The 19146-nt window shown below is 40.7% G+C and overlaps 2 protein-coding genes across 2 annotated transcripts; one reads left to right on the forward strand and one right to left on the reverse strand.

Annotated features, from left to right (window-relative positions):
* Positions 1-1040: 1040 nt before the first annotated feature.
* On the reverse strand, positions 1041-1520 carry LOC117281781 (uncharacterized). Its single transcript, XM_033661624.2, has one exon. The coding sequence runs from the start codon at positions 1518-1520 to the stop codon at positions 1041-1043; it is 480 nt and encodes a 159-aa protein (XP_033517515.2).
* A 4523-nt stretch (positions 1521-6043) lies between these two features.
* LOC104117524 (uncharacterized) lies at positions 6044-6682 on the forward strand. Its single transcript, XM_009628587.2, has one exon. The coding sequence runs from the start codon at positions 6044-6046 to the stop codon at positions 6680-6682; it is 639 nt and encodes a 212-aa protein (XP_009626882.2).
* The last annotated feature ends 12464 nt before the right edge of the window (positions 6683-19146 follow it).

Below are 19146 nucleotides of genomic sequence, written 5' to 3' on the forward strand. Positions count from 1 at the left end.
TTGTATCTTCTTCCAAAGATCGCCAGTGCCAGTCTCAACAACAGGCGGTTTAGGTGCAGTGTCCTTGCTTGTTCCTCCCAGATTCTCAAGTGTGTAAACTCTTCCAGTTCTAGTCATATCTTGTGCGGCACCTATTTCTTCCATTTTGGCTTTTCCCTTTCTTATTGCTTCTGCAACGTAATCCCGTGGGATGGTATCAGGCTCATAAGATGGTGTGGGAGCTACCATTACAGTGAATGGTGTAGCTACCTCAACTTCAAATGGCGCCTGGGTTTGTACCACAACTAGCATGAGGGTGACCAGAGATGTTTTAGGAGCGTCTCCCTCTCGGATGAGTCCAATGGACCGTTCCTGATCCCACTCTTTATCAGTTTCTATCACGTTCACTCCATCACCTCTGTGATCCGGGAGAGGGTTATTGCAGACATTCGGCACAACTTCCTTTGCTTGTATAACCTTAGTGTCGACCAGCATCTAAATCTTATCTTTCAACGTGCGACATTCTTCAATGGTATGACCCTTCATGCCTGAATGATAAACACATATTTTGTTAGGGTTGATCCATTGGGAAGGACTTTCCACGACAACAACAAGAATAGGGGTGACGTAACCAGCGGCCTTCAGTCTTTCATATAGTTCTGCGATCGAAATTTGGACGTGGCTTTGGGCAGCTTTGGCCGGTGGGTGGAGGTGAATGATAATATGCAGGTTGAGTGTTATAGGTATGGCAGGTGGTGGCAGGGTATTAGTATTTTGGGGGGTGAGGGTTGGTACGTGGATGGAGGTGTTTGGTATGTGAGGGGAGACTTAGGGCTTTGGGCTACCATCACGGTACCCACTTCTTTCTTCTTTGAAATACCTCATGATTGAAAAGCTTTATTCGTGGCCTGCAGCGCCTCAAAATCAGTTACCATCCCACTCTCGATTCCTTCTTCTATTCTTTCCCCTAACTTGATGATGTCTGAGAACTTGTGATTTTCTATCACCATCAACCTTTCATAATACTATGGATCTTGAGCTCTAACAAAGAACTTGTTCATTTATTCTTCTTCCAGCGCTGGCCTTACCTTTGCGGCTTCTGACCTCCAAAGAGTAGCATACTCGCAGAAGGTTTTTGTCGGCTTTTTCTTGAGGTTCTGGTTATAGAAAATGCCTAGCACGTTCTCTGTGTTGAACCTGAATCTATCCACGAAATCTGATGCCATACTTATCCAATTTGACCACTTCTTTGAGTTTTGACTGATATACCAAGACAAAGCGTCTCCTTTAAGGCTTTGCATGAATAATTTCATGTGTATTTGTTCATTATTACCCACTCCCACAAGCTTGTCATAATATGTTCTTAGATGCAACTTCGGATCACTAGTGCCATCGAACATTTTGAACTTTGGAGGTTTGTAACCCTCTGGTAGTTTCACATCTGGATGAATACACAGATCTTCATAATTCAAACCTTCAACGCCTTTCCCACCTTCAACACTATGGACCCTCCCTATGAGTTTCTTGAGTTCCTCCGCCATGTTTCTAATGAGCAGGTCCTTCTCAGTCGATTCGAGTATGTAAAGGGTTTGATGTGGCCTGTGGGGTATGAGGTAAGGTCTCTACACATATTAGATTGCTTTGATGGGTCCCTGGAACTTGGGTATATGTGTGATCTCTGGTCGAGTTTTGTGGATCGGGAGTAGGTTGTGATGCATTTGGGAGGGGGGAGGGGGGGGTGATATATAGTAGTTTGTGGGTATTGAGTTGGATGATGGTGATGTTGTTGATGGGTTAAGGTTCTTGGGAGGTGCGGCATTATGATACTGGTGTGGAGGATTTGGAGGCATGGGTGGTGGGTTCTGGTTTTGTGTATTTTGTGGTAGAGTTTGGTTTTGGATAGTCGGGTTTTGCTGGTTGATGTCAGGAACATTGAGAGTAAGGGAAAGGTTTACCCGATTTCGGACTTGCTCAAGCTCACCTTGTATTTCCAGGATTTTCTGCTCCAAGCGTAAGACCAACTCGTTCTGCCCCTGGGTACTTATACCATCTGAAGTTTCAATATTTTCCGCCACAACAACATTGTCTTTTCGGATACCACTTAAATCATCAATTTTCCCTTTGGCCCTTGTCTTTGCTTTTCGGGTCGCTAGGTGGAGGAAAAGGGGGAGGACCTCTGGATCTAGTGTGGTATGCTGACGATGCCAGTATGCATAAACCAACCTTTGGGAAAGGGAATAACTAGAAAGAAAGAAAAAGCAAAAGGTAACCAAATTAGTAAGTTGAAATAAAAGAGTGTTTGCAATATTTAATCATGTTTCACAAAGTCATGTAATAGTTCGAGTCCTAATTTGGGGGCCTCATTGTACCTGATGTAGGCCTAAGCGACACATAGAGTTGGAGAAAATTGGTGCCCACATTTGCTTCATTTCATTAATGCGAAAGTGAGCCAAAATAATCTTTTACTAAATCGACAGTAATATAATAAAGTTACTAATGGCATTTAGCCTTATTACATCGCAATTTGATCTAAGCTAGAAAGCAGTAAAAGAACATCATCTCCTAATCTACTTGGTCCCTGAAGGACCTTATCCATGTTTGTCTCTTATGACCCCATCAATCACGTTTCCCAGATTGCGCATATCCAGCAATAGGTAAGCTTTTTCCAGCTTTCCTCCTTCATCGTCGCCCATGTCTTGGCAATCCGAAAGTCTTTTTCTCATCTTCCCTTCTAGCTCCATCAGTCCTTGTTCCAGGTATTCCAATATTTCCGTTGACTTATTGGCAATCTCTTTCCATTCCCTTATTGCATCCATGTTCACCTTGTGCTTCTCCAGATGTTTAGCTTCAGACTCGAACACCCTTTTGCGTAGCCTCTTGTACTTTTCCTATGCCTCAGCCACTTTGTCTATGATCCTATACTTCAGATTGACCCTTGGTTGTATGTCCCTAGCTACATTGTCTTCCAACCATGATAGATAGTAGTACATATGACCGGTATGATACCTGTCTGAATCAATAGTTTCTCCTTCCACAATGATCTTTTAGTTCCACATGTGTTGCGCTTCAAGCTTGAATGTGATGACATCTCCCTTGAAATCTACCTTGTACTGGACCATGTTGGAAATCCGAGGTATGACTTATTTTCTTCCAGCTTGCCTAATTACTTGATAGTAGGCTAAAATTATGTAGTTTAGCTACTATTTGCACTCTAACTTAGCTGCACTTTATTGATATTTGAATGTTAAATGATAACAAATTGCTCTAATTAAGAACTTTGGAGGCAAGAACACAAAAGAGCAAGACGGAGAATTCTCCTACGAGTTTTTCATCTTCTTCTTCTTAATTCCATTGTTGGTTATAACGTTTTATATTGTAATCGTGCATAGTAGTATGAGTAGCTAAACCCGTCATCTAGGGTTGATGGAACTAATTGTTGGATGAAGTTTTGATTACGTTTTGATATAATTGAGCCGTTTTTACTCTATAATTATTCAACTATGTGTTTCTTGTGATTAATTGAAAGGGCCCTTGATTAATCGTGTTTAGTTGTCTAGTGTTGCTTGAGAAAGAACACTTGATTAGATTGTTGTTGAACAACTCTGCTTTCGAGTAAGTTAAGAGATTAATTACTTGAATTTAAAAGCGGGATTAGAGAAAATGAAGCTTTGGTATGATATTTATGAGTTGTAAAAATTGTCAACTAGAATAGTTCGAGAGAATTCTTCTAGTAAATTATCGTAATTGATCGAGAGATAAGTATGGTAAGCAAAAACTCATCATCTTTATAGAGTGTTATGGCGAGATTATAGCTAACGTTTCAGGAATTAATCCGACAATTGGGGAAATCAATAACCCTAGATTCTTTTACCCTTGAATTCAACTTTATTCTTACTTATTGATAGTTTTTATTGTCATTTTTTCTTAGTTAAATAATTTCTGTTAATTATCAAATAAAATCTTGAACTCTAAAAATTGTCTGAGCTTATCATTAGTGATACTAAAAGTTGTAGCAAATAGGTTAGTTCCCCATGGGATTCGACTTCGGACTCTTGAACCGGATTATTTTTGCAGCGACCGCTTAGTCCTTTTTATAAGGCATAGTTGGAGCGTTATCAAATTTTGGCGTCGTTGCCGGGGAACAAACGGTGTTATTTATTACAACCTGGAAGAGTTATTAGGAATTTTTAGTTCAGATCAATTTTTTGTGGTGTTAAAAATAGTTCCATTGAAATTCTCACGTTTGAACTCTGCTGTGACTCAGGTGCATGCCTAGAAGCTCCTTGAGAACTGGTGAACCTTTTGAAGGACTCTCAGATCCCGAGAAAGTATTCAAGGCATTGAATCGGGCTAACAAGAAGGGCAAACAGCTAAAACAAGACGAATAATTCGAAATTGAAATGGACGACGTCGAGATCATCAATGAGAACAATAGGAATGATCAAGTTAACCCAAACATCGGAGTGGTAGCACCTCTTGTGCCGGAAGCTACTCTATATGATTGGGCGCAACCAACTACTGATAACCTGGCCACAGCAATTGCAGTCCCTCCGATACAAGCGGAGACGTTTCAGATTACCAACAACATGCTGCACTTGCTGCAGAATAAAGGGTTGTTCTCCGGTTCGTACATCGAATACCCATAACAATATCTGAAGAACTTTCTATCAATTTGTGTCACCCAAAGACAGCCGAATATGACTCATGAAGCAATCAGATTATTACTGTTCCTATTTTCAGTGACTGGGGAGGCTCAAACTTTGCTGAATTTGCTCCCAATAAACTCCATTGCTACTTGGGAGGAACTAGTCAAGCAGCTCTCAAACAAGTTCTATCCACCCAACAAAACTGCGAGGCAAATTGATGAGATATTGCAATTCAGGTAGAAATCGACTGAAACTTTGCAGGAAACCTGGGAGAGGTTTAAGGGTATGCTAGTGAAGTGTCCACACCATGGCATTCTAGATCAGATGCTAGGACAGAGATTCTATATGGGTTTGGCTGACGGTCTGAAGGCCAGTGTAGATGCTTCAGCTGGGAGTGCATTCTTGAGCAAAACATTCACAGAGTGCAAGATTCTTCTTGACAAGATGGCTTAAGATTCAGACTGGATGACGAGAGATACAACACTCACTCCAATAGTATATTTTGTTGCTCTTGACCCAAGCAATACAAATGTAGAAAACATAGCCACTCTCATGATCTAGATAAGCTTATTGACAAAGAAAAGTGATGAGATGGGTACGAAACAAGTGCACATTGTTGATACGACAAATGGAGGCCTATGTTTGATTGTGGAGTGGAGAGAATGATAACCAAGGCTTCATAGAAAATATGAATTACGTCAATAAATTTGGGGGTCAGAGGCAAGGTGGACAACAATGGGGACCTCAAAATCAGTAGTACAGACCAACCCAACAACAATACAATACCATTCCAGGGGGAGCACGAGCATAAGGCCAAGTCGTGCCCTATCAAAGGCAGCAGGACTACAATCAGCAGCACCAACAATAGTTGGCTTACCAACCGTCTCATCAACAACAGGACAGTAATATGATAGAAATCAAGGGCATGCTGCAACAACTCATTGGGACAAATGGAAAGATGCAAGAAAGGTTAGTCGTACATGATTCGGCTAATAAAGGCATTCAAACTCAATTAGGCAAGTTATCTATGGCCTTGAACAATCACCCACAAGGAACGTTGCCTGCATACACAAACATCAATACAAAGGAGCAGAACCCAAATCAGCTAATGGCAGTGAGTCTCAGGAATAGAAGGGATTTATACAGAGAGCAAGAAGTTGCTCAATCTAGGAGAGGTGCAATGCCAATTACTCCAGTGACATTAGAGACCGACGAGTCAATGGAGCTCACATAAGATGTAATTGAACAGGCACAAGTGGACAAAGGCAAAGAGAAGGAATTTGAACAACTCCCAGAATAGGTGGTGGAAAAGGCCCCTAATAAAGAAAAGACACCAAGCAGTGGGCAGAAGCTAACTCCTGCACTAGTCCCCTCAAAAGTTGGCAAAGCAAAAGAAAGATGATCAATACAGGAAATTCATGAAAATTCTTAGACAAATTCAATTGAATATTCTGCTGATGGATGCTTTGAGGGAAATGCCAGGCTATGCAAAAATGATGAAGGATCTGGTGTCTCAAAAATTTGACTTCCAGGACCTGTCTACTGTAACTCTAACTCAAACTTGCAGTGCGGTAGTGATAAGACCTATAACTCAAAATTTGTCTGATCCCGATAGTTTCACTATCCCATGCACAATTGGAAGTTATGCTTTTGCTAAAGCATTGTGTGACTTAGGAGCCAATATCAATTTGATGCCTTTGGCAATCTACACAAAATTAGGCATTGGTAGAGCTAGACCGACCTCAATGTTGTTGCAACTGGCTGATCGCACAGTCAAAAGGCCGATAGGAATTCTGGATGATGTGCTCGTCCAAGTGGGGAAGTTTGTATTTCCTGCTGACTTAGTTATTCTTGACTGTCAAGTTGACGAAGAAATACCAATTATTTTAGGGAGGCCGTTCTTAGCCACTAGGAGAGAATTGATCGACTGTGAGACTAGAGAGTTAAAAATGAGATTGAATAATGAGGAAATAATATTCAATGTTCAACAATCTATTAGGAGGCCCAGCGAATTTGCAAATTGTTCACTAGTGGAGGCGGTGGATGTAATACTATAAGAGGAGGATGAGACCCTTAATGTCAGAGATCCGTTAGAAGCTTGCTTGTTGAATTTGGAAGATGTGGATAGTGAAGAGTTAGCAGAGTAGGTCATGGCTCTCGAAGGTCAAGGGTTCTGGAAAAGGGAACCCCAGTTCAAGCCACTACACTTAGAAGAAAGGGCAACACCACCTGCGAAGCCATCAATAGAGGAGACACCACAGTTGGACCTAAAACCACTTCCAGCTCACCTTAGGTATGCTTTCTTAGGGCCTAACTCTACTTTACCTGTTATTATCTCATCCGGTTTGTTAGTTGTGCAGGTAGAACAACTCTTACAGGTGTTACAGGAATATAAGACTACTATTAGTTGAACCATGGCAGCTATAAAGGGTATCAACCCAGCCTTTTATATGCACAAGATTCTCTTGGAAGAGGGGCACAAACCTTCCAGAGAACATCCAAGAAGGCTGAACCCGAACATGAAGAAGTGGTGAAGAAAGAAGTGATCAAGTGGTTAGATGCGGGTATCATCTTCCCCATCTCTGATAGTATCTGGGTCATCCCAGTTCAGTGTGTGCAAAGAAGGTGGAATGACGGTCGTGCAAAATGAGAATAACGAGTTGATCTCGACTCGTACAGTCACGGGTTGGCGAATTTGCATGGATTATAGAAAACTGAACACAACCACCCGGAAAGACCATTTTCCCTTGCCAATCATTGACCAAATATTGGATAGGTTGGCTGGGTGGTCTCACTTATGCTTTTTGGATGGATATTCGGGGTACAATCAGATCTCAATAGCCCCTAAAGATAGAGAGAAAACATCATTTACTTGCCCGTATGGCATCTTTGTCTTTCGGAGAATGCCGTTTGGTCTATGTAATGCACCAGCTACATTTCAGAGGTGTATGTTAGCCATTTCTAGTGATATGGTTGACGATATTATGGAAGTCTTTATGGATGATTTCTCAGTGGTGGGGGATTCATTTGAAGACTATCTTCACAATTTAAGGAGAGTGTTAAAAAGGTACGTGGAGACAAATTTAGTGTTGAACTGGGAGAAGTGCCATTTTATGGTACAAGAAGGTATCGTGTTGGGGCATCGAGTGTCCAGTAAAGGTATTGAGGTCGACCATGCTAAGGTTGATGTGATTGAGAAGTTGTCACCACCCACTTCGGTCAAGGTAGTGAGAAGTTTCCTTGGGCATGCCGGGTTCTACAGGCGATTTATAAAAGATTTCTCTAAAATTGCTAACCCCTTATGTAAACTCCTTGAAAAGGATCATCCCTTTATTTTCTCTAATGATTGCAGGTTGGCATTTGAGGAGCTGAAGAAGAGACTCGTGACTGCACCAATCATCGTTGCACCCAATTGGGAGCAGCCGTTCGAGCTCATATGTGACGCGAGTGACTATGCCATAGGAGCAGTCCTGGGGCAACGAAAGGACAAGCTGGTGCGCCCAATCTACTATGCGAGAAGAACTCTAAGCGGTGCACATCTCAATTATACCGTGGCTGAAAAAGAGATGTTGGTTGTGGTGTTTGCATTCGATAAATTCAGGTCTTATTTGATTGGTTCAAAAGTGATGGTTTATACTGACCATGCAGCACTTACGTACTTGATAGCAAAGAAGGAGGCAAAGCCACGCTTGATCCATTGGGTTCTGTTGCTACAAGAATTTGATTTGGAGATCCGCGATAGGAAAGGGATAGATAACCAAGTGGCAATGGAGGAGACGCCACGGTATGCTGATATTGCTAATTATTTGGCAAGTGGTATTGTAACTTATGAACTCTCTTTAATTCAAAAGAAAAAGTTCTTTCATGACTGTCGGTCTTATTACTGGGATGAACCTTTACTTTTTAAAATATGTGTAGATAACATGATACGGAGGTGTATCCCCGAGAAAGATCAATCTCTGTTTTGCAGGCTTGCCATGCTTCACCATATGGTGGGCACTTTGGAGGAATTCAGACAGCAGCGAAAGTATTGGAGTCGGCTTTGTATTGGCCGACTTTATTCAAAGATGCCCATGCTTGGGTGAAAAGTTATGATGAGTGCCAAAGGACAGGCAACATATCTCGCCGTCACGAGATGCCGATGACTACAATTCAAGAGGTGGAAGTATTTGACATGTAGGGGATTGATTTTATACGACCATTTGTCAGCGCGTATGGTAACAAGTACATATTGGTAGCAGTTGACTATGTCTCCAAATGGGTTGAAGTTGTGGCCCTTCCAACAAATGATGCCAAAGGAGTGACAGGCTTTATAAAGAAAAATATTTTCGCACGTTTTGGCACTCCGAGAGTTATAATCAGTGAAGGTGGAACCCATTTTTGCAATAGAGCGTTTGCAAGGCTGTTAGAAAAGTATGGAGTTCGCTATAAGATTGCCACATCTTACCACCCACACACGAGCGGGAAAATGGAAGTGTCCAACAGGGAAATCAAAAGTATCCTGACAAAAACAGTTAATGCGACAAGGACTGATTGGGCAAAGAAGTTGGATGATGCATTATGGGCGTACCGCACAACATTTAAAACTCCAATTGGTATGTCTCCATACAAGTTGGTGTTTGGAAAAGCATGTCATATTCCGGTGGAACTTGAGCATAAAGCCTTATGGGCACTGCGGCAGTTGAACTTGGATATGGAAACCGCAGGCACAAGTAGAGTCACAGAGCTACATGAACTCGAGGAATTCCGGTTCCATGCATTCGAGAATGCAAGATTGTACAAACAAAGGATGAAGACGATGCATGATAAGCATATTCTATATCGGAACTTCAAACCCGAAAATCTAGTATTGTTATACAACTCGAGATTAAGATTGTTTCCGGGTAAGCTGAAATCTAGATGGCCAGGACCATTTAGAGTTGTGCAAGTGTTCTCAAGTGGAGTAGTAGAAATTGAGTCCGAAGATGGAACGAATAGGTTTAAGGTGAATGGGCAAAGGTTAAAACACTACCTTGGAATGGTTGAAGAAAAAGGGGAGAAAGTTATGATGTCTTTGGAAGAGCCCCAATATGTGAGCGAAGTGCAATCATGAAAGCCCGCGTCGTACCGCGATGTTAAATCAGGTGTTTACTCGGAAGCAACCCATGGTTTTGTTGTAATTCGTCGCGCCGCGACGTTAAATCAGGCACTTCTTGGGAGGCAACCCAATATTTTTTCTTTTTTTTTGTTCTTATTTTTCGTATTTGATTTTGAACGATGAAAGTATTGACATGTCTATAAGTGTGCAGGGATAAAATTGTGCAGGGATAAAATTGTGCGCGATGGAAGGACTCGGGGTGAAGAAATCCATCCGGAGATAGGTAAAAAGTGGCAAAAAGGGAGAAATTTCGAAGGACAAACGTGTGCGGCCGCACACTGACCGCGCACTTTTGGACCCCTACTGTTGCACATGACCGCGCATGGACCGCGTATTTTTCGACCTCCACTGCCCCACATGTGCGTTCCCGCACTGACCGTGCACTGGACGTCGTTTTTAGGTTATTTCATTAGTTAATTTTAATTGTTTTTTCTCCCTTACTAATAACCGACCCCCCTCCCCATTCCTCCCCTAAAATCTGAATAACAACAAAACAAAACCCTCCCTTCTCCCTAATTTCAAAAGTAAAAACCCACCTCCCTTTCCTTCTCTTCCCTACTCAAAGTTTTTCCCAATTGTTTTTCTTTTCTTCTTCTCTTTTAATTGTATGGTAGTAGAAGTCATTGTTGTTCTTTTCTTTGCTTTGTATTACTAAGTATACTTGTTGGTATATAAGGATCGTGGAATTTCATCTTGCTGGGTTGGATTAGACATTGTTAAGATTGTGGTGGAATTGAGGTATAATTGGGTGTTTGGGAAATTTGGGGTGAATTTGCACATCAAGTGTTTGTTTAAATGCCACAGTGAGTTCGTGAATGTAATTTGTGACCAATTGTGTGGGTAAAATCTGAGTAACTGATATTGGTTCACACATACCGCCTTGCACTGATAGTGGTATTTGTTCTGTAGGTATTGTGACACCCTCAAAGAAAAGACGAACCACATGTGCCTCTTCTAGTGGTCATGCAGGCTCGTCCCGGGCACGGGCCTTGACCAATGCACCTCAGTTTGATAGCACAAGGTTTGTATCAAGCTCAACCCAAGAACGTTTTAGTCAGAAGGCTCCTAAGAAGCCCATACCGGAATGGGGTATTGATAGGGGTCCCTCCAGGTTGATTGCCCCAATATGTATCAGGAGTTGGTTTGGCGCAGGCAGGATATTTTCTTTGAAGAACCTGAGAAGGCCAACTTGATGGTTGTAAGAGAGTTCTACGCGAACTGCTCTGAATATGAGGACCATATTTTCACTGTGCGACAAAAGAGTGTTGATGCATCGATAGACGCCATTAGGAGGGCGTATCGGCTACCAGTATTTGGTGGGGAGGAGGACTATTATGATACGTATAGGCGAGAACCAACATCCTAGAACCTGTTTTTCAGAACAATCTGTGTGCCAAACAAAGACATAGTGTGGGTTACGCCGGGGCGGAAGTTTCACTCGGCCTCACTCACCTTTGAAGGGAAGTGTTGGTTTTGTACCATCAATTGCCACTTGCTGCCTTCCTCCAACACCACTGAGGTGAACGGTCCTAGAGCTGCATTGATATAGTGCTTCATGAATGACCACGATTTTGATGTGGCTAAGGTTATTCACAATGAGATGTTCATTCGTTGTCCAGTGCAGAGGTATGGGTTCTTCTTCTTTTCACTAGTCACTAGATTATGCCGGGCAGCACGGGTGCCAGAGAACAAGAATGTGGATGGAAGAGTGAAAAAATAACCAAAGTTCCGGGCAGATAAAATGACCATTGAGAAGGATCCTGTGGTACCTGTCAGAGCTAATAGTGATGAGTCTGATGCGCCAGAGGAGGGAGATGAAGGACAGGCTGAGGCTGTGGCTAAGTCACCCCCACACGAGCAAGTTACTGAGGATGAGAGAACATCTGTAGTCAGATGGGATACGTGGATGAAAGCCCTAGAACACGAAATGGCAGGGTTACGCACTCCTGTCACGGATTTGGGGACTCGAGTTGATGCACTGGCCACCCAAAATGCAAAATCTGAGAAAACGATCATGGCTTGGCTACGTGCGCTGGGGAGGGCGTGCCATCTTGACCCCGGCACTGTCTCCGATCAGGATTGATATACCAGGGAAGTTTTCTTTACCTTATATTTATTTTTATTTGTGTGGCATGGAGACATGCCACCATTTTAAGCGTGGGGTGGGGGATATTTTGTATGTATGTTGTATGTATAGAGTTATGTAGATTAGTGTAGTTTCTTTAGTTAACTGAATATAAAAAACAAATCTTCAAAAGTTTCGATTTGTCCCGACGATGGATATCATTCGACGGGTTTCTTGAGGGATTCAAGTCGAAGAAAAAAAAAACACAAAAGATTTTCTTTTGTTAGGAGTGTATCAATTCCCCCTTGGTTTTTCTTTGGGCCACGGTTCTTTTCCAAGGGTTTCGTTTGAACCGGGTGTAGTTAGTTTTTTAATTTTTTTTAATTTAGGAACACTTGGGCTATGGGCTGAATTGGAAATAGGATCTCTTAACTTCGTTATGCCTTGAATATAGCGGGTACTTTAGTGTGACGCTTAGGCTCAAATGTTGATTCTTGTAAAAGTGCCTTAAATTGTATGTTCTTAACTTGGCTTAAGTACCCTGACTAGAGTGTTTTGATGATCCAATCTGGAGTGACTATTGTGCCATGTGTGTGTGAGGCTTGTTGTATTTTGTGCACTGTATTTGATGCCTAGAACTTGCCCCGTATATTTGCAAAGCAAAATAGTAGTCTTGTTCAGTCTTGGAAGTGATATAGGCGTTTCTTTGTTGAGCCATATATACATTCCACCCGCCTAATTGTTATGTATCGTAGTTAACCCCTTTGAGACGGTAATCTTGTTTCTTTGGCAACCATATTATAAGCCTTACCCCTTTGTTTGAATTAACCATCTATTTGAACATGTTCACATCTCATGAGCACTTGAATTGCTATGAACTTGTAAAGGTTAAAGTGTGTGATGGTTGGTGGGGCTTTTGAGTGGAACTAATGAAATAAGAAGAAAGGTGCACTGTGTTGAAAAAAAAAAGAATAATAAAAGCCACGTGAATTGAAAAAAAAATAGTTGTATTGGGGTGAATAATATTCCTTTGGTGGCTTTTGATGTAATTGTGCTTAAAGAAGTAAAGGGTAATATACGTTGATGTGAAGATGGAGTGTTGGTTTGACATAAGTATGGACTTGAATGTTAAAGTATATGTATTAAAGTGCTTAGGGAGGTGGAGTCACTCTTATTTCCAAATATATTTTACCCGACCTGCAGCCTACATTACAACCAAATAAAGTCCTACTTGATCCTAGACTGAATGAGCTCGATTAGTAGAGTAGTATACTACGGGCAAGCCTATGGAGCATCTTTTGTGGCACAAGAATATCGTTTTGGAGGGTGAGTGAATTCTGTCTATTTTGAAGTCCCTCATTGTGCGTGAATTTTATTGATTGTGGAATGAGTCTCTTTTGTTGTGAGCAGGCACGTGATTCATGAAGGAAAGGTAATTCTTGACCTCTACATTAGAGTAAGTGAGTAAGTTAAGAATATTGCGTGGTGCGTGGGAGTCAACTCTTGAGGAGAAGATGTTACACTACTGTGCTCAATCTATGTGAAATATTCTTGGTGTGATGAGTTAGGGAAATCGCTTTGTGAAGTTAGGCCTCTATAGAGTGTGGTTTGATTGCTCGGGGATGAGCAATAGTTTAAGTGTGGGGTATTGATAGTAGGCTATAATTATGTAGTTTAGTTACTGTTTGCACTCTAACTTAGCTTCACTTTATTGATATTTGAATATTAAATGATAACAAATTGCTCTAATTAAGAATTTTATGCTTTGCAGGAGCAATTCCGGACTCTGAGGACGTTAAAGAGTGTTTTGGAGCTAATATGGAGCATTGAAGGCCAATTGGAGGTTAGCGCGCTTAAAAAGAAGAAAGAAAACAATGCTGCAGAAAATCCTCCAGGTGCGCGGTCTATGCGCGGCCGCGCACTAGGCCGCGCATCTCAGACAGAAACTGGCCAAAGTGCGCGGTTGATGCGCGGTCGCGCACGTGCTTCCGAGAAAAATCGTGCAAGGCTAATTTTGTAATTTGAGAGGTGACTAACCTTGAACTATATGAAGCCCAGCTCGCCCAAAAAGAGGGCATCTCTATTTTTAGAAGAACCTTGGAGGCTAGAATACAAAGGAGCAAGACGGAGAATTCTCCTATGAGTTTTTCATCATCTTCTTCTTAATTCCATTGTTGGTTATGACTTTTTATATTATAGTCATGCATATTAGTATGAGTAGCTAAACCCGTCATCTAGGGTTGATGGAACTAATTTTTGGATGAAGTTTTGATTACGTTTTGATATAATTGAGCCGTTTTTACTGTCTAATTATTTAACTATGTGTTTCTTGTGATTAATTGAAAGGGCCCTTGATTAATCGTGTTTAGTTGTCTAGTGTTGCTTGAGAAAGAACACTTGATTAGATTGTTGTTGAACAACTCCACTTTCGAGTAAGTTAAGAGATTAATTAATTGAATTTAAAAGCGGGATTAGAGAAAACGAAGCTTTGGTATGATATTTATGAGTTGTAAAAATTGTCAATTAGAGTAGTTCGAGAGAATTCTTCTAGTAAATTATCATAATTGATCGAGAGATAAGTACGTAAGCAAGAACTCATCATCTTTATAGAGTGTTACGGCGAGATTATAGCTAACGTTTCAGGAATTAATCCGATAATTGGGGAAATCAATAACCCTAGATTATTTTTCCCTTGAATTCAGCTTTATTCTTGCTTATTGATAGTTTTTATTGTCATTTTTCCTTAGTTAAATAATTTCTGTTAATTATCAAATAAAATCTTGAACTCTGAAAATTGTCTGAGCTTATCATTAGTGATACTAAAAGTTGTAGCAAATAGTTTAGTTCCCCGTGGGATTCGACTTCGGACTCTTGAACCGGATTATTTTTGCAGCGACCGCTTAGTCTTTTTTATAAGGCATAGTTAGGTGTAATCATTACTCTTATAAGAGCGTAAGGGTAGATGCCTCGCAACCCGATTAGTACCAAATGAGTAGTACCTTTTGATCTAATGACTTACAGCATTTCCAGGCTTTGCAAACTTGTCGGGAATAAACGTCATTTTCTTTGGGTGATGGTTGGCTATGTAGTCATTTAGTGGCCTTCACAGAAGCTGTTGACGATACTCACCCCTCTGAAAGTGTTCCAGCAACCAGACTTGTAGTAATAGTTTGTAACCCTCAAAGTGTCCATAACCACGCTTGCACTGATCTAGAGCACGATACATCTTAACTAAGATCATTGGAATGATAGTATAGGTTTGTCCTATGATACCATCCATTAAGGTCCTGGTGACCATGGCTAAGCGAGTATGAATCCTTCCTCCTTTCATCAGAAAGATCAACAACCCTAGGAAGCAGACAATGAAAACATAAACCTGGCGATGAACCCATCCCAAAGAAGTAATGGCTAGTTCATCATGATGAAGACCATACGACTTGTTGTGCCCATAATGTTCGTAAAGAAACTCAAAAGGGATGTATAATTTCTTTAGACAGAGAAATTCATTATTCTTCTTAAAACCCAACATTTTCAGAAAACTGCGGGAAGTGTGATTCTCTGGTACTAGCAGTCCCGGACTATCCCACCATTATGCATCATAAGCACATTCAAAACCATCAGACGAGCTAAGGTAATAAGTTGATAACCTAATTATAGCACACTGTTATGAGCTACACCAAACAATTGGCTTACAGATTATAATAATAGCTGAATCTGCTAAAATAAGCTCAAACGAGCAGTTATTAGAAGAATCCAGGGGTTGAATATTTTAGCAGTACATTAGACTATTAGAGAGCTCCACTATATTTTGTGAGTCATTAAAGATGCATTATTTTGACAACTTGTTTGCAATATGATCTGTGAAAGGCTTATTAGAAGAAGAAGGTAATAGTTCAAAGCAAACTGTTTAACTCCTACCAAAAGTTGGTCCCGAGAAGTCTGTTAAATGTGTTTCAATAGGAAGAGGATCAGCTAAATCATGTACAGGCATTCTCTACCCCCTCAATTTCCCTATTAAACAGCATGATAAGTGTGAAACGAGAGAATAGAAAATACCCTCAATTTCCTTAATCCTTATGTAAGAGTTTGACTTGAATTGGTGACTGAAAAGCAGCCAAAAAAGTTACAAAGAGACCGAAAAAGCTACTAGAAAAAGTGACAGGAAGAATGATCAGAAAAAAAAAAAAGAAGAAGAGAGAACAGGATGAAAAAGCACGTGCTGCCTGAACTGCCACCAAAAAAGAGGTCCAGTGCCTGCAAAATAGGTAAATGAAGCTGAAACGGCCTCCAACAGATAGCACGTTTGCAGCATACCCCGAAAGGGAATTGGCTTATAATTCCTGAACCGGGATGTGCCAGTTAACAACAACTTCAGGAAATCTGGAGACGTCGGCAGGGGTCTCGGGAAGATATACTATCAACAAATATACATTCATCATGTTCAGAACCCAAATCCTGGTTTCTAATGAATTATGTACTTAGGAAGCTCTCACAACAAACTTTAATTAGATATACATTCAACTTAATGCAAATTCTCACTATTGAATGAGATAAAAATCAAAAGGAGAAACCAAGCGAAGGAACATAGGGGTACATATGCTGCTGTGAAGTAGGGATGCTTGTAGAAGTTAGGAATGGAAAAGATTCTGAAACCTATAAGGAATATTTTGTGTCGGGCACTGGTAGATGGCAATTCAAGGATTCAATGCTTACAAAAATAGTAGATTGGCGAACCCCCTATCACTTCTAGGAGAGGAGTCATTTCTATATTTCCAAATCGAAAAAAACAGCTCATTTATCATCCCAAAATATGGTAGGTGCCTCGATAAATACCCTATTTGGTTGAATGTTCAGCAAATATGGCAGGTCACAAAGTACTCTCCTTACATGATTCTTGTCACAAGACGCGAGGTATTTCCACCAGTCAAGTAGCAAAGGCGGGATGTTCTGGGCCATGCCAAACCTGGGGATTTCGTGCTTCATTTCTATAAACAAATAAAGTTAATCCTTCTCCCCTTCCAAATTCGGCTACTTAATCAATAATGATCAATATGTTGGCATATTTTATCCAAGTTATGCACTTAACATGGTTGTTACTTTGGGATTATGGAAATTCCGTCGGACTTTGGACACGATTTATCTAAGCGGGTTATTACGTCAATAACGCTTCAACCCCTACTAGGTTTAGCATGATGCATGTACATTTAAAAAATTAGAGTAGGGTTTCTAGAAGGGTCTATACTGGTACTCCTAAGGGGATAACTTGAAAGGGAAAGGCACAGGACCGTTAACTACACTGTTGATTGACTAGTCTGCCGTAAATAAGCCTTTTCGATTTACAACAACAACAACAACAACAACCCAGTATAATCCTACTAGTGGGGTCTGGGGATGGTAATGTGTACGCAGACTTTATCCCTACCCTGAGGTAGAGAGGCTATTTTTAATAGACCCTCAGATCTCTCCCTCCAAGAACTCCCCACCTGCTATTGGAGTGACTCGAACTCACAACCTGTAATTTCAGGAAAGCGTGGACACTCATCAAGTGCTGCTATGTTGCTAATTGGCACGAGTGGAGTATGATGTAGAGCATGCTTTATGCAGGAATAATAACACATTGCCAAATATTTGCATGATAAAGGTACTTAAAAGCAGTAAATAACATAGCAAAAACGAACATGAAAAGAAGAGGAAAGAAAAGAAAGACAAAATAGAGAAGTTAGTTTAGCTCATGAAAATGTGAGAGAACGTAATGAAGCAGGTAGGGAAATAGGGACGGGAGAGTCATAATATAGCAGTCTTAGGAAAGATGAAAGAGATGGAGAGAGGTCATATATGTCATAGCAAATAAAGGAGAATAAGGGAAGGGATGTGCATGTCTTAGGAGTTTCAAACAAATAAAGGTGAATAAGGAAAGGGATGTGCATGTCATATCAGTTTAAAACATACAAGGAAAGTAATCCACATAAATCAAATTCTTCATGGTAAGAGCCCAAGGGTATCCCATGCAGAGCCGACATGCTGTTGTGCCCTATTTTCTCGCGAAAGCGGGCTTCGGCGTGTGACAACTCTTTTAAAAGAGGTATTAAAAGAGAAGAATTGCCACCTAACGATTTAAGGTGTGTTAGGGCACCTATTTGCAAGTAACTCTATTTTAACTTGTCTGTGTTTACCAAAGATCGGGTAAGGGCTCAAATTACCTCGAAGAGAAGGTGTTAGGCAGTATTCGAGGTCCACAATTATGGGTCCCGACCGAACCTTAAACTATGTGGATTATGTAATTAAGCTAGTTGATCAAATAAACAAAGGGAAATATAAAAGTCGAATAGTCTTATAATAACATATAAGAATTGGTACAAATCCTTGATGATTACAAAGATACAACTGCACTGATCTATGTTAAATGACTAAGTGTAGATAACAAATATATAAAGGAAAAAAAGGGGGGGGAGGGTCCTAAGTTTTTTAACCTAAAGGATCACCCCGTGCAACATAAATAATACTTCGCAACTCTCTTAAGGTATGAATTGCTCATATTATTCAGCGGGCACATACTATCATCTCCTGCTACCCAATTACTATGTCAAAGTTGTTACTTAAAGGCATTCTAATTTAATTCTAAATCGTATCCTGTGCATGCACTACCCATCCCATACCTATGGTCTATGAGGCTTTGGACCTACTACTTTGGTAGTTCTAGACTCTTCTTAGGCTGCTCAAAAATTGGGAAAACTAGGCGTGCATTCAAAACGAATAAGACTACACATAATCAACACCAAAGGCTCAAATTCACCTCCTCATATAGACACGAATGCACGCTGTCAATTGGGCAGACATTTATAGCTATACTAGCGATGTTGATGTTATTTAAATGGACAACTATAGATAAGCAAGTTTGGTATGTTAAATTGTTCCATACCTATAGGCATGGTTTTTATGTGATTTGAACTACTCAGTAATTAGTATAAATTCTTATAGGCAGGATTTCTAGATGACTGATTTCAGATGTCGCACAGGCAGTGCCGTTATTCCAAGTTAACTAGTTTGCAGGTTACAGGTATTACAAACCTATAGACATGATTTCTAAGTTGTTTACGCAATGGGAAGTGAAGGCGATTAGAAACTGGGAATTACCAGCGTTTGGTTCTATGGACGTGCTTTCTAGGCGAATAACAGTAGGCGAGATTTCTAATAGTTGGTATTTGAGATCACTTATCATACTTATTCCTATAGGCATGCTATCTAGGTGGAAGTGTAATAAAACGGCGAGAGCAGTTGTTTAAGAGATTAGTGTCCTATAGTCATGATACCTAGATGGA

This window comes from Nicotiana tomentosiformis, chromosome 10, assembly GCF_000390325.3.
Source record: "Nicotiana tomentosiformis chromosome 10, ASM39032v3, whole genome shotgun sequence".
Lineage (NCBI taxonomy): Eukaryota > Viridiplantae > Streptophyta > Magnoliopsida > Solanales > Solanaceae > Nicotiana > Nicotiana tomentosiformis.